Raw genomic sequence first — 16,188 nt, 5'->3', positions numbered from 1 at the left:
TATAATTTTATGAATTTAGTAGACTACTGGCGCCGATATTAGAAAGTGAATATGGGAGAACTATGAAATAAAGTAAATAGACGCGCGTCATTTTGTAATAAAATTACATGCCGAAAACATTTTATCGGATCCAAACGATTATCGTCGAATATACACGGTTAAAGGAGTACTTTCATTGACCAAATTAAAAAGACATGAAAGATTTAGTTCTCTACAAGCGAGGAAATCTTCATCGTATCAGTGGCGAAGTCGGCAGAACCCGCGCTTACCAATCATAAGGTTGAGAGTTCGAATCCAGCCCTGGGAATCCCTTTTAGTGCTGTTTAGTCTCACCTTAATGTAAAGGAATGACGCATATAGGCGATGTAACTTATTTTGTGGGAGTAATTTTGTGATTCATTGACGTTTCGTTGTTCCTTTGCCGCTGGTAGTATAATTTTCAAATCGTAAGTGGCTCCACCGCGGATCGTCGCTGCCTGGACGAAAATGTTTGGCGAGATGTCGTTAGTTGAACATCTGTGGCCCACGGACGCTTATTTCATGAGATACTTGTCAACGATCATTCCGTCACTAATTACATTACACATTTCCAATGTAATTAATGAATATATATATATATATATATATATATATATATATATATATATATAACAAAAACGAAGATTATAGTTAATGCAAAATTATTTTCATCATTACTAACAAAAATTTATTCTGGTTCGTGTAAAAACTACTGTTTTTGCAGGAACTCTCGATCACAAAACTTTCGATTGGAATTAAATGTAATGGAAATATACAAGTTAACGATCACATTTTGCATCCAATACTACTTCCCGTGCTGTACAATGTTCAGTGAAAATATATCGTTAATCGTTGTGATACAATAATATGACATATGTAATATTATGATACTTTCTGTCTAACAATTAACTGCACGTTTTCCGCCGATCTTCCCCTTACTGCTATCAACAGAATGAAAATAAAATACCACACATTATCCTATATAATTTCGCCACTATATTGCTATTTTCTGATTAGTTAATACAGTTTTCCTGGACATCTCAGCTAAAAATGCATTGGCTTTTTCATTCATTGTGCCAAAAAATAAAGAGTGAACACAATAAAAACGAAACAAAGAAAGATTCGATGTAAAGTGTTTTGCCTCTCTCGACAAATCACTCAACGTAGCATTTGCTTTTCAAGTGCTGTCTCGTGGTGCATGTAACAGCGTTGACTCGTCATCGTAGAGTATTGAGGTAGATACTGACTAAAGCTACATGATGTTTTTCTTTATCAAAATAGAAGCTATTTTTAAATATCCAGTCATACGAGAAGCAAATTTGTAGAAAGCCAACATTTGACTTTGATGAACGCATTAGCGCGAAGAAATATTAGTATTTCTAACAGTACAATCCGTGAACAATGAAACAGTGAAAAGCGTTTATCGATCTCTCTGTATAAAATATCCAGTGTATTGTCGACGGCAACTAGATCTTAAACCGCGTGTGAAGTTGTCGACAAAAAATGTCCTTTTGTTACTTTTAGATCGGCAAAAGAAAGAAAGAAGAAGTTACATAGCAGATGCTGTTGATAGTAACAGAAGGGCTGTCAGACGCTTTTTACGTTTACACCTGAACGTAATAATATTATTACGAAGCTACAAGCCGATTGCATGTGGCTTCATGGATTACATGGAGTGTTTCAATGTGTAGCAACCATGACGAAACGTCTGTCTGATATTATTGCCACAAATGGTGATTATACCATGTTTTAATGTCGCCATACGTAACACGATGTGATTTCAATTCTTCTCTCCCATTTGTGGGATAGTCATAAGGAACATGGAGGGTGAGTAGTAGAGGGCTCACCTCTTACTCTAAAGTCCCGTTATTCCACCATAATTTATTTTCATCATCCTCCATCATCAGAACAACTGTAGAGAGTTTAAAGTAGTTTCATTTCATTGCTTTACTACCGTACTCGGAAGTGAAATGTTTATTTCCTTCAATTTTAGTTCTTTATTGAAGTATTTTGTTTATTTTACAGCTCACAGGCAAGTTAAATTCATTGTTATACTTATTACTAGAAATTCCTAGTAAGAGCGAAGTTATATATTTTGTTTTTTTACATAGCTACCACTTTCTTACCCGCATTCCCCACTCATATGTTTCTATGATATTTTAATAATTAAGAACTATTGCCTCAATATCTTAAAAAGAAATGCTTTATTTACTTTCAATGTTTTCTGTTGCCTTTTCTAAATGCGACAAAAGAATTACCTCTCATACTCTTTCAAGTTAAAGAAGTTACCTTCCCCATGCAATAAGCGTCGGTTAACCAGCGATGGGCTGCTAACATCTCGTCAAAAATTATCGTCCCCATTTTGGTTTATAAAATTATTCCACCATCGACAGAGACACAACGAAACGCCAATGATCACAAAATTAGTACCTCAAAATATGTTAAATCCCCTATATGCGTCATTTTTTACATTTAGTTGAGTAAAAAATGCTAAATAAAATGACCCCGGTTGGGTGGGTACCACCAACCTTATGATTACCAAAAGCGTGTTATTGGACTTCGACACGGAAGCGACAAACAAATCCTCCCTTGTACAGAAAAAAATTGTTCATGTCATTTTAATTTGGTCAATTAGAGTACTCCTTTAACCGTGTATATTCGACGATAATCGTTTGGGATCCGATAAAATACGTTCGCCATAAAATTTTATTACAAAATAGCGCGCGTCTATTTACTTTATTTCATAGTTCTCCCATATTCACTTTCTGATGATCGGCGACAGTAGCCTACTAAATTCATACAATTATACGTGAAGATTTGTTACTTCATAATGTAGAGGCGGGGGTTACTCTTGACCTACGGAGCTCACTTAAGGAACAATTCGTTAAGGAAAAGTAAAATATAATAATAACCACATGCACATAATTGGTGATAGTTCGTGTTGGTCTCTTTGCGATTCTCCGAGACGAACCGAAAAAGCGCGGACCAAAATAGAGTCCTCACTGTTACGTGGTGGTAACTTCAACACCCCGACTCTACATATAGTTTCGACTCGACGAACCCCTGAAACCAGTGGCCCGCTAGTGACAATCCTTCGGCTTGTTGATATGTCGGCGAAAGACATTTACCGACAAGTAGGGCACTGGGTGCTGGCGACGTTTACGGCATGGAGTAATTAAACATATCTTTCAGAATTTGCCCACATTAAAACAATTTGTTAGCATATATAACTTAAGTTGTAAGAAATTTACAATGTAATTGTTGGGAATTTGTGTTTATAGACAACCTACCATTCAAATGTAACACGTGTCCGCATGTGCGTTTGATAAGAAGTTTAATTGTAAGGAGTAAGGAATGAAACCAATAGAAAGGGTTGTGTTGTTTCATGCAAATAATAGTAATGAAAAGAGCTTGCATTATTATTATTATTATTATTATTATTATTATTATTATTATTATTACATAATATTTGTTGTTATTCAGTGATACCTCTATTACTAGAACAGCTTCTCTTTGTGGATAAAAATCGTAATTTGGCATTTATTAAAAACAATATGGCCGGGTCTAGAGGTAGAAGAGAGGAGATCTTCAAAGCTACTATTGCCATGTAAAAAATAAAAATTGTGTTCAGCATTGACTACGTATAAATCAAGGAAATTTTAATTTTAAAAAAAAGGGTAGAGGTTACTCCTTTTCCAAAGTAAAATTAATATAATTACTAAAAATGCATTCATTGAAACCTCAGGGGTTGAAATTGCATCTTCTTATATCCGTTTGAGAGCGTTAGAATCCAAATTGAAGTAAAGTTTAGAAGTGTGAGGCTCGGGTTCGATTCCCAACGGGAGCTAATGTGGTTCGGATTCCACGTTAATCAGCAGGTCCACGTCTCGTATAGCCTCGAGACTGAAAGGGACCTGAAAATCAATTCAAGTCAGCTGAAGTAAAGTTAAAAGAATGACAAAGTTTTCAACTGTTTTGGCGCATGCAACTCTACCTTAAAGAAAACTATATATATGATAATGGAAGCATCGTCATAAATACATTATCCATTAGAGCAAACCTTTCGAGGATGGTTTTGTCTCAAGATCAATACACCTGTTGAAATAGATGAAGGTTCGTAATGCAGAAATCTTATTTTATCGCGTGTGAACTTGAGGTTTCTAGCATGGGAGTTGTCAACCATGTAGTGTGTACTAATGTAATTAGTGATTAAAAAGTCTTTTAAAAAATAAGGAATTAGAGGGATTCGAACTGCCGCGCAGAACACATGTAATTTACTAACTCGCTTCGCTACTCACTCGGCCAAACGCTTAGGTTACCGTGTTTACGTTGTTTTTCATTTTATCGAAAGTATAAGCTAATCTGAAATTCGCATTGCCGATTCGGTTTTCATAACGAGAATTATTATGTTGCAACTTAATTTGGATGTAAAATCCTGACTTAATTAGCTTTTAAGGACTTTCCAGTACTACGTGCATTAAAATTAAAACAGAAATATTGTGAAATGTCGGTTTCAAACTTCATGTCTATCTTGATTCCGAATATCTATGTTCTCATTTGTTAGTTCAGCCAATGTTGGTAGGAGTCGAAAGTTGCTATTGATTTCTATTTTTCGCTTACATCATCTTTATTTCCCATTATTTTTGCATACAATTTTAAAGAAATATTAGTTACTAACTTCTTTCTTCCATGAATACACACAAAAAATAATACATTAGAAAAACAAAGTTATTTCGGAAAATTCCTATTTTTTTTTAACAAGGTAGTACGAATCACCTTGAAACTCGTCCTCGCACTGTAGCTGGAGTTCGGTATCGTAATAAAGCGTACTGTAAAGATTTTGGTAATTCTTGTCTTTGTGATTAAAGATCCCTGGAAAGTAAACGAATAGGAATGCAAATCATCAGAAATGAATAATGATGTCGCTTGTAATTTGTTTACAATCTATAAACAGAGTTCTCAGTGAATGTGCGAACATTGGTAATGAATTCATGCAAATAAAAATAAGTCATAACGTGAAGATGCCAAGGAGGATTCTAAATTGTGTAGACTGTTGTCGTAAAATTCAGTCATGTCACAGAATAGTATGTACGTCTTTTCATTCACGGACCTGAATTGAACCTCACGTTAGTATAATATAACTGTAGTTGGGCGACTAATTTTTCGAGATGGAGATTTGACTAGAGAGACAGAATTACAAACACTGTCTCATTTCCGTTAGCTGATGTAAAGCTTGTGCCACGCTTGTTGTTACCATGTTCAGAATCGGAAGCTTCACTGCTTGATAGCCCGATTTTAAACAATGATTAATTCCATTCAATAAATACAAGTTGAAAATTTAGAAAAGTAAGTTAGTGCTTCTATACTTACGTTTGGTTTCATATGTTGCATCGGTCATCTTTTTACCCTAAAAGGACCAATAAAGGAACTATAAAGAGTCCACACTTTTGATAGTTAGATTGTTTATCTTGAATATTTGACACTTCCTTTTTCGTATTCCTTTCATGTAGGGGTCTAAACTATTAGTTTTCACGAGACAAATACTTTTGGTCCGTTGTCTTTGTATACAATAAAAATTAAACAGAAACGAGTATGCAAAGAAGTCCCTTGATCCAATTATGGACTTTGAATTCTAGAACTTTATGTTTATTTACTACCTTGCAATTGTGTACATATCTACGGTGTAGTAGGCAGTCAATATATATATAAACCCCTGTGTGATAAAGGAATCAGTGAAAGTAAACTTTATAGTTCGACGCCAAACCAGTATACCCTTTAGGCTAAAGGAGTCGGATGATTAATGAAAGCGAATAGTTATGTAATAATTATGCATTGAGAATCAGAGCGATTATCGACAACAGTGGTGCTATTAGGTGGTTTACCACGGGGAAGATTTCAATACCCAGGAGTTAAAGCAATACTGTGAAAGTATTTGTAAGCAATGCTTTCTAGATGTGCTGGTACCTTAGAAAAGAAATGTTTTAACATTCCTAGATTTACTGATAATTTAATGCCAGTTTGACTTCGATCAAATACGGTAGCCATCCTTAATACTTTTACAGAGTTTGTTCTAATAAATGTTCCTTCCATTAATGTTACGAACTCTACAAAACTAAAAAGAAAATAAATAAAAAAGGAAAACGGGTGCCTAAATCGTCTATATGAACTACCGGTCCTGCATGTAACCTTTATTAAGCATGAAAGGTAAGTTTGTCTCGGTTAGAATTTCGAAGCTTCGGAAAGGACCTTTCAGAGGAAATCCTTATGGGTACGGTGTTGTGGTTGTCAAATACAAAGTCGTGTGAATGTTAATCAAAATAGAGATAGAACTTCTCGTACCAGAGTTCATTGTCTCATCATTCAGCTACCATGTTCGTAGAATAAATTTATTTTGTAAAAATTCGGGTGCAAATTCAAGATATTTTATAATATAAGATTACTTTTTTAAGGTGAACATCCTGTCGTGGCTATATGGTTAGCGTACACACGTGCACCGCGGTGTACCAGCGTTAGATTCTATACCCGCGGGTATAGCGCGTTGAAATCTTTTGTTAAGTTATATATCTAAGCCTTATTTAGCCTTAGTGCTGATGGGCCAAAAACTTAAAATCATCCCTTTGCTCTCTTTGGCATGAGCCTATGCGAGTATCAGTTGTGTTAGCTTAGACTTAAATATTGATCTAAAGCTAATTTACTGTAAATTACTTAAACAAAGGGATGTAATAGAAGATAAGAACTGATGTCTTACATGAAACTTATTTTAAAAAAGGTTATGTTTAGCATAAATTAAACTCAACAGATTTCGATTTAGAAAACAAATGCTAGTTAGGTACAAGGTAAAAGAGGAGGGAAAGATAGGACTATTAAAACAATAGGAATGAGCACTAGTCTCAATATTCCTAGTTTCAGCTAAGATTGTCATTCTGGAATAACAAATGGATCTTCCACTATATCATTCCACTTCCTGACAGAAATTGATAAAAAGAAATGAAATTGATCAAATTGCTATCTGGATTCGAATCCTGTCAAAACTACCAGGGCCTATAAATAGTATTGCCAAGTGAGTTGTTCTCAATCTTTGGATAATGGTCAGGACACTTATTGTGGATTGCTTCTGTGGCGTTAAACATCTTCAGATCCAGGTGTCTAGAGGGAAGTTGTTTCCAATTGAGTCGCTGTTCTCTTCTTCTATGTTACACTTGTAAAAAGTCATCACAACTACTACATTGAGATGTGTCTCCTGCAGTTTTATCCAAAGGGGACGTCGACGCTAACTTTCATTTTACTAGGAATCACTTGCAATGTGGAAAGGAATTTTATGTGGAAAGAGAAGAACACTAGTCTTAATTTTATTATTTAATTTTCTATGACAAAGTGAATGTAGTGATTTCTACAGGTTCGTCTGAGGATATATACTCAAGATGAAATGCTTTCTACAACTGAATTAATAATTTGAATGAATTTAAAGTAATTTAATTTTAAAAATGAATCAAATTGTCAATTTTTTTTGTTTTGTTTTGTTTTCTACACTATACAGCAGTAAGATACATGGTTTCAGGTTGCTGTGCACAAGCAAAGACTTAAACTGAAGTAATCAAGTGCTCTATCTATGTCTAAAAGGAATAATGTGTTTTGAAACCTGCCTTTGAGCAACCAAAGTTATTCTAGACTGTGGAAAGTTATCCAACCGATGAGCATTTAAAATACGTCTCTCTCTCTCTCGTTTCTTTTTAAGTTGACGTCCCTTTTCACCAGTGTGTGTATTAGAGAAAAAAATGAAATGAAATCTTTAAGTTTTACGTCCCACGGTTATGCCGGGTAGGCTAAAGGAGACGGTGATGATGAGTGATGAATGAAATGGTGGAATGAAGAAAGTGGGAGGAAACGGGAGAACCCACGCACACGGTGTTTGTCCACCACAAAGTTCACTTGGCGGGGGCTGGGATCGAACCCAGGACCCCAAGCACCAGAGGTGAACGCTCTACCACTGAGCCATGTGTGTATTAGAGAGTTTCACATACAGTTTCAGATGTATCAAATTTTAATGGTTAACCCACAGAGAACTGAATCCGAGGCTACGTGCATGAATAGTGCCTGCAAAGTAGCTACTAGACTATATAGGACGACTAAAATACGACTATATCAGGCAGTAGAACAAGGATTATTGGCTGAAGTTCCATAGATAGGAGGAGGATAGTAAGATATAAAAGTTATATTAGGTTCAATTAGTATCCTGTTGTATGTGCTACTTGTTCATTAATTCAACAGCGGAACCTGCTGTTGCATCTTTTAACAAATGTATATTTTAACAATTATCTGTATACCACACAATTCGAACTCTTCACGAGTACTCTGTTAAATAGGCAAATTCCTTCATGGAATGCAATACCAAATATTAGGATTTGATTTAGTGAAATAGTAGTCCTTTTGTTAATTTCTATCTCATTGTGACATTGTGATACGCTATTCTTATTGAATGCATATCAATTAAAAGTTCAAGATTCCTTCTTAAAGTATTAATTTAGAAAACTATTTTAAATGGACATTTTATTTTGTCATTATAGGTATTCCCTGGTGTTGTTATTTGCACCTATGTTCACTTCATTCAGCCTGATTCTTTCTCCTTTACGTTTCCCTTACGTTTTTCTAGTACACAATATCAAACGTAACACAATATTCCGAAATTCATCAAAAAGTTAAAAATATTCTTTAAGATAATAATTTCTATCCTATAAATAAATATTTGATAAGGGGAGAAAGAATGGGTAAAACGTATTCTGGTAAGAAACAGGAATTGACAAATAATCAGAGAATTGGAAGAAGACTGAAATAATTATATGTTCTTAACATTACTCCCTTTGCTTCTGTTAATGTGGATACCATAAAAAGGGATAATTATATCATGTAAGACTTCACTCCCTATCAGTCTTACACTCCGTATCTTTAAACTGCAGACCATAACGCAACGTAAAATAAGCGTCAAAGTTATTCCAAAAAGCAAAATTTCCGTCAGTGACGTCATATCATAAGGTCAGGATATGATATCACATATCGCAAACATATACGCTAGTTTTCGTTTGCATTGACAAGTAGATACGTATTGATATCCGAGAAGATAACATTGCTTGAACATAAATGATTTATTTTACGAATATTTCAATTTATTTCGATTCTATTCTTTATAACTCATTCCGTGATTCGTTTATTTTTCATAACTTCCGTGAAATGTACAGCAATATCACATGGTTTGGGTTCATTTTTAATTACTTATATTATGCTGCAACTATATTATGCAGTAATGATCTTTTTAATTCGCTTTAGAAATTAAAGAATAAATCTTCATTTTATGTATGTTTTAGGGAATATGTGTTGGCTGTTATGCAGAAACAGATTGTGCTGTAATGGGGGAAGATGCCATCAAATATCCGGTACAACCAACAACACAACTAAAATTCTATTTTCCTACTGTTCAAGCCCCACCATTTTGTGACTCCACTCACGTTAACTATCAGAACTGGTTAGGATTACATAACGGACCTAATAATGATGAAGGGAATCCTGATCAAGGAAATGGATCCTTGCAACCAAATGAGAAACCGAACGGTAAGTTTAATGAAAATTATTTATAAATAAATATCCTGTAGTGTTATCGATGTGTCCGATTTCTCCATTTTCATTCGTTACAAAACATCTAAAGTTAATTTTGAACTTACGTTTAATTCTTTGATTTATTAAAATGTACGTATCGGTGTAATGTATTGATGGTTGTCAAAATCATTGGAATAGCAGTACAGTATTTTGGAACACGAAAGGTTTATGATGTGATAACACGAAGCGTGCGTCTGGGTTCTTGACCTAGTTCATGTTGTGTTAGGTAGTGATCAGTAATACGTTAGTCGGACTATAACAAATGCGTGTAGCAGACAGAGTGTTGATATCAGATAGGATATATATATCTCTGAATTTCAACATGCCATATTCTATGTGCTTGATATTCTGGACGCAACCGGATCTAATATTGTCAGCTTATTAAATATGTCGCAAAGAACACTATTAAATGTGATTACAACCTACAGAGCATAAACCGATTAAGAACAGTCATAGACAAAAGTGAAGTCTTACAGACACGGGTCACCGAGCATTGAAGAGAATTGTCAAGAGCAAAGTGACTGCTGAACTCAATTACCACCTGAAACAGTTACACTCAGAGTACGACACGACTTGCGTAACGCATCCATCCGCGGCAGGAATGCAATTCCCAACCTGTTACCGCAAATAACCGGAGAAAAGGCTTAATTAATGTACAAATTATATAACCCATAATTCAAACCACAAGACCAGTAAGGTGATTCGAGTCATCCTCTTCCTTATCTCCAAGAACAAACCTGTAAGTGCAAATAAGCTTATGCTCCAAAGTGTGCCGTCATTTTAATGAGACATTATGGGAATTCTAAAATGCTGAGGTACAAAGTTCCTAAGCATTACGAGTGCCTTCACAGAACACATTATTGACCGTGACTGTGTAGATATTTTAGGCGTATATGTAGATCGTGTGATCACGATGATTTCCAGGATTACAGTGCACCCATTCATACTGCTGGAACTGTTCAGGCGCGATTTCATGGAAAAAGAGACAAATCAAAACACTCCCATGGCCCGCTTAATTTTCAAGATCTCAACATCATTGAACACCTGCAATCGGTTCTGGAGCTCAGAATCTGTTTCAAAAATTCTACGGCATCCTCTCCAATGATGGAAGGGATTACTGCAGTGAATTAAGATAGTACTATTCCTTTAGAAACCCTTCATGACTTATGCGCCTCGATTAGACGATCAATTCAAGAAGTGTTACCATGGCCGGATCTACGGGGAAGGGGGGCAATTCGGGGTATTTGCCCCGGGGCGCAGCTGGTTGAGATCATGTAGGGGTACCATTTTTGAAGCAACATTAACGCTGGCAAGTTTGAAAGGCCGTATGAGCGATGATAGGATGGTAGATGAAATGAAGAAAGTCAGATGAAATCTGAGCTGAAAAAAATATTATCGCAGCAGTTTATGAAATTATAACCACTTCCTCTAATTTACAAGTCAAATCAGTTGCCAAAACTTAATCAATCATAGATCTGAAATTTGTAATTAACCCATTACTGCCCCTCGGCAACTTCAGTTGCCACGGCAATTTTTCGTTATAGCGCAGAAATTCATGGATTGACGTTGCAGGTTTTAACCATGAAGTTACTTTGGAGTCTGTTTCGTCATAGCATCGTCGCATTTTCTTTGTATGATATATTGACGTAAGGTTAGCATTGTTTTTGGCTACAATGTGTTTTGAGGAGAAAGACCCAACTGGATTGATTTCAAAGACTCCAGAAGGAAGGATTGAAGGTCTGTAAAGGAAGGATTAACTTGATTTTAATAGTTATGTTTTTGCAGTGTATTTTCTCCTTCAAAATTGTAACTTTCCAAAATTTTCCCTTTTTTTTGAATATGTATCTGCCATTTGGCAATTTACGTTGCCGGCCTAAAAAACAAGAAAAAAATAAATATTTTTCAAAAATATTCTAATTTCTATTTTAGAGTACTATTAAGACCAAATAGGTGGAAAGAAACTTTTCAAAATACCACTGGGGAATTCTGGGCACTAATGAGTTAATTTAGTATATTTGGGACTCAGTTTTGCATGAAATAAATGGAGTTAATAAAGCAATACAGAATGAGCAGTGTTTCTTTCAGAAAAATGTTCTTTGGGAGCACACTTAGTATTTGGAAGGGCAAATATTATTTTCACACTGTATTATTATAATATAGACGTAATATTTTGGTCTCCTCCGGGGGCAGTGCCCCCTTAGAAACATGTCTGGAAGAAACATTAAGAATAAGGATTTGACTTTGCAAAGGTCTCTTGATTTGTTATCTGATCTTTTGAACACAATCTCCAGGTTCAGAATTATGGATTTGATAGATGGCTGTTGGAATTGACGGTTACTGTTAATTTGATAGATGTGGAAGATCAGTTCAGAGAAAAGTGTATCTTGAAGAAGAAGAGAATATCAGGAGAGGATGAAGCAAGACTTTTTACTGAAGAGGATCGCCTTAAACAATCTTACTTCAGAATTCTTGACTTCTTACAGGAAGAACTCTTTAGTAGAATGGATAGGTTCAAAGAAGTAAGCAAGGACTTCAGCTTCCTCAGAAGAAGCTCATTGTGTCAAATGTTTTCGGAGGACCTGAAAAAATCGTGCGCAGATCTCGCTTTGAAATACCAAGACAATTTGAATGCTGTAGAATTAATGTGTATAAATTGAGAGTCTTAATGAGTAGGCTAGCGTATTTTTGCCGGACTTCAAGAAGTCCACCCCAAGGAATATACTCGACATGATTACCGAAAATGGAACTCAAAGTGTCTGTCTAAACGTCTCAGTGGCTCTTAGAATTTTTCTTACCCTTCCATGCCGTGTGGCAATTTGTGAAAAAAGTTTCAGTAAACTAAAAATCATTAAAACACACTTACGATCATCCATGGGATAGAAAAGGCTCAGATTTGGCAACATTAGTTATAGAGAACAAGGTTGCTCAATCAACATCTGATGAAAAAGTTATTGAGGACTTTGCATAAAATAAAGCCAAAAAACTATTTTTATGTGCGTATGTTACAAAACGAGAAGGGAATATAGAATACCGTTATTAATAAATACTATAAATAAAAGTACTTGTTCTCTATATTTATTGTAACATATGAATGGGTGTGAAACGTGAGTAACTATCTACCTTAAACATAAGCATATTACTAGAAGAATTATCTACATACAGGTGGAAGGATCACATATACAGTAAAACCAATATACACATGCAAGGAAAAGACAATGTGGACACGCGAAAAGCCAATATACATACGAGAAAGCAAATATATACGTGAGAAACGCCAATATCGCATGATAAAGCCAATATCACTTGAGAAAAGTCAATATACACAGTTATCTTCATACAGGTGGAAGGCCCGCACATAAAGTGAAGCCAAGCATACAACTGAAAAGCCAATATACGCACACTGGAGGAATCATAAAGTAAGTCAATGAAGAAGAATTTCCTAAGACAATAGAAAAAACGGAAGCTACAAGTTATCAAGTTAAGGGTTCGAATTTATAGAAAAATGTTTCTAAATATAAAGGTAACCAAGGAAGTTCTGTCACCTTTTCACCTGACACATTCGAACATCACCTAAGACGTCACATGAGACGTAGCTGGAAGATCAAAAATACTGTAGTGCCCATCAGCATCAACGACCTTCTACCAACGTTCTGGAAGGCCATGGATTCCATCGTGGGAGAACTTGGTGAGACGTGAAGCGAACAAGGTATCAAGTGCATTTTGCACCTCTACTAGGAATTTGAACTGGCATCCTCTAAGGTGATTGTCCAAGGAATGGAACAGGTGATAATTAGACTATGCAATGTCCGGGGAATAGGTGGATGTAATAGTGTTTCCCATTCAAGACGTGTCCCGGGTTATCGATCCAACTTGTAGTGCTTCCCAAGTTGATGGAGGTGCTGCCGAATGGTTTCTTCACTGACACTGAATTTTAGTCACAGTCTCTCACATGTCTGCCCACTCTTCGCCTCAATTGCTCCCTGAAGATCTTCAGTTTGTACATGTGTTGGTTTTCCGGTACCTGGTGCATCTTCGAGTGTTTTGTCGCCGTCCTTAAACTTGTTAAACCACTGCTGCATTGTTCGCGTAGTCACAACACCCTCACCAAACACTTGACATATCTTTGGCCCTGCTGCAGCGGCGTTTTGCCTCTGTTTGTACTCGTACAGCATACACGCCCTTATGACGCTCTATGGAGGTCCCATGTTCAATCTGTCCTTACGCAAGTTTACAGTGTAACTGAATTGCCACAACCAGATCGTATATACCCACAACAACAAGCGACCTTCGCCTTTTCTCCATTCGCATTCAACTCAGGTATGAGGGCCAATTGAACACAGACCTCCACAAAAAGCTACACAATTTTCTTGGTTGCCTTTATAGCTTGTTTGAATTGCTATGTATTTGTTATTTTTATTACGACACTAATATTACTTTGCGTTAAAATCTGAAGGACATTTCACAATAGGTCCCAATACAAGTATATATCAAAATTGCATCTTCTACAACTATGTATTTCTTACGGGGAAAATCTTGAGAATTTTGTTTTCAGTATAACAGAGTGTTTTATTTTCCAAATAACTGAGCTCCAACGAAAGAATCGGTTTCAGAATTTAAGTTTTAAAAATATCATAAATATTTAATATAAATGAAACGTAAACATTGCATAATGTATCGGTTTGTGTTTCGACTAAGCAATAAAATGACTTTTTATACTTCTCACGTTATAATTTTTGGATACGCTTCGTAATTGGTTTCAAGCTCCTATGTGTATACAAATTTCAGTTAAGGTTATAAAAGGGAGAAAGACGACAAATAGTGTGAACTGTTTAAAATATAGACTTTAACCAAAGATTTCTTCCAAGTAAAGTATTTAGACTTGCGAGAAAAGGGGCGCCAGAAAAACTTCTTTGCCCCGGGCGCAATATTACGTAGATCCGGCCAAGGCTGTTACTGCTAACGATTGTCCCACATTTAAGGTTTTAATCAAGTAAGTTGTATTTTCTTGTAACCATGTAAGTTGATCACCATCTATACACACACACACACACACATACGTATACAAAGATACAAAGGTACATATCTATAAATACAACGATTTCCGGAGTGACTCAAAAACTCGGAGGACGAAAACTAATGACCACTCATATAATATATATATATATATATAGGGAGGTAGTTAACACCACCGACAAAGTTTGGGAGGCGATTTCTTATACGAAAAGAAAGAAAAGAGTTCTAATAAACATAGGCCGAAAAATGCCTCCTTTCGGAGTTGTGATCCATTGAAAATTTGAAAAATAATTTTTCAAAACTCCGTAACTTAGAAACTATAGGAGCAATTACACAGGAACTGGTATACATACGCTCTACCTAAATGTCCATTTTTCAGTATTCACCGGTACCAGCGAAACGAACGCACCGTTAGTACTTAAAGGAGTATCCCTATGCTTCAGCTTCCTTTTCACAGTTCCTTTCACCGATAACGGAAGATGATAAAACATGGATATTTAGATAGAGAACATACTAGTTCCTGTGTGATTATTTAAACCGCTTGGGATAGGTCCTATAGTTTCTAAGTTAAGGAGTTTTGAAAAATGATTTTGCGAATTTTCAATGGAACATAAATCTGAAAGGAGGCCTTTTTCGGCCCATGTTTATTAGAACTTTTTCTTTCATTTCGTATAAGAAATTGCCTCCCAAAGTTTGTCGGTGGAGTTACCTACCACCCTATATATATATATATATATATATATATATATATATATATATATATATATATATATATATATATATACTACAATTGCTGTACTCAAGAGACTGTCTGTAACTTATCGTGTACCCTCCTTATATATTAAAGTTCTCGAGTTCCGATGAAAAAGTAATCAGCATTTAAATAGTATTCTCCTTTTGCGTGATCACAAACTAAGTCAATAATTTTATGTCTGGATGGTTTCATATAGGGATGGTACCGAGACCGAGACGGACTTTTATATACCGAGACGAGACCGAGACCGAGACGGACTTTGAAATACCGAGACGAGACCGAGACCGAGACAGACCTCTATAAATCGAGACAAGACCGAGACAAGACTTAGGTCAGTCTCGGTCTCGTCTCGAATATTAATATTAATAGATACTGAAATTGCCTTCACTCAAAATTTCTTTCGTTGCTGTGTTAGATAATACAAGAACGGTTGACTGATATACAGTGGCGTATTTAGGGGGTAGTTATCGGGCTCAAACCCCTCTCGAAATAAATTTGTGATCATTTTTGGCATTGCACGTACAACGCAAATGTTTCTTACTCGTTCCTCAAGCCTCTCCCAAAACAAAATCCACTGCTGATGCCAATAGAATTCTCTCTCTCTCTCTCTCTCTCTCTCTCTCTCTCTCTCTCTATATATATATATATATATATATATATATATATATATATAGTCGCGATGCCCCCAGGGCCGCCCTGCATAGGTTCCCGGGGCCGAACTTTAATTTTAAATGGAAGCAAGGGGTGAGTGGTAC

At 35.8% G+C, this 16,188-nt stretch overlaps 1 protein-coding gene across 1 annotated transcript in view; it reads left to right on the top strand.

Annotated features, from left to right (window-relative positions):
* The window catches only part of LOC145669127 (inactive pancreatic lipase-related protein 1-like), a 265,962-nt gene that overhangs the window by 168,850 nt on the left and 80,924 nt on the right, over nucleotides 1-16,188 (top strand). The window contains exon 9 of the mRNA XM_081737472.1: nucleotides 9,378-9,621. Within this exon, the coding sequence (XP_081593598.1) occupies nucleotides 9,378-9,621 (244 nt within the window). The remainder of the gene's footprint in view (nucleotides 1-9,377; nucleotides 9,622-16,188) is intronic.

This window comes from Thermobia domestica, chromosome 13 (assembly GCF_964235325.1).
Source record: "Thermobia domestica chromosome 13, izTheDome1.hap1.1, whole genome shotgun sequence".
In the NCBI taxonomy this organism is placed as follows: Eukaryota; Metazoa; Arthropoda; class Insecta; order Zygentoma; family Lepismatidae; genus Thermobia; species Thermobia domestica.
Note: the sequence above shows the minus strand (reverse complement) of the source record. Positions and strands in the feature narration are given on the sequence as shown.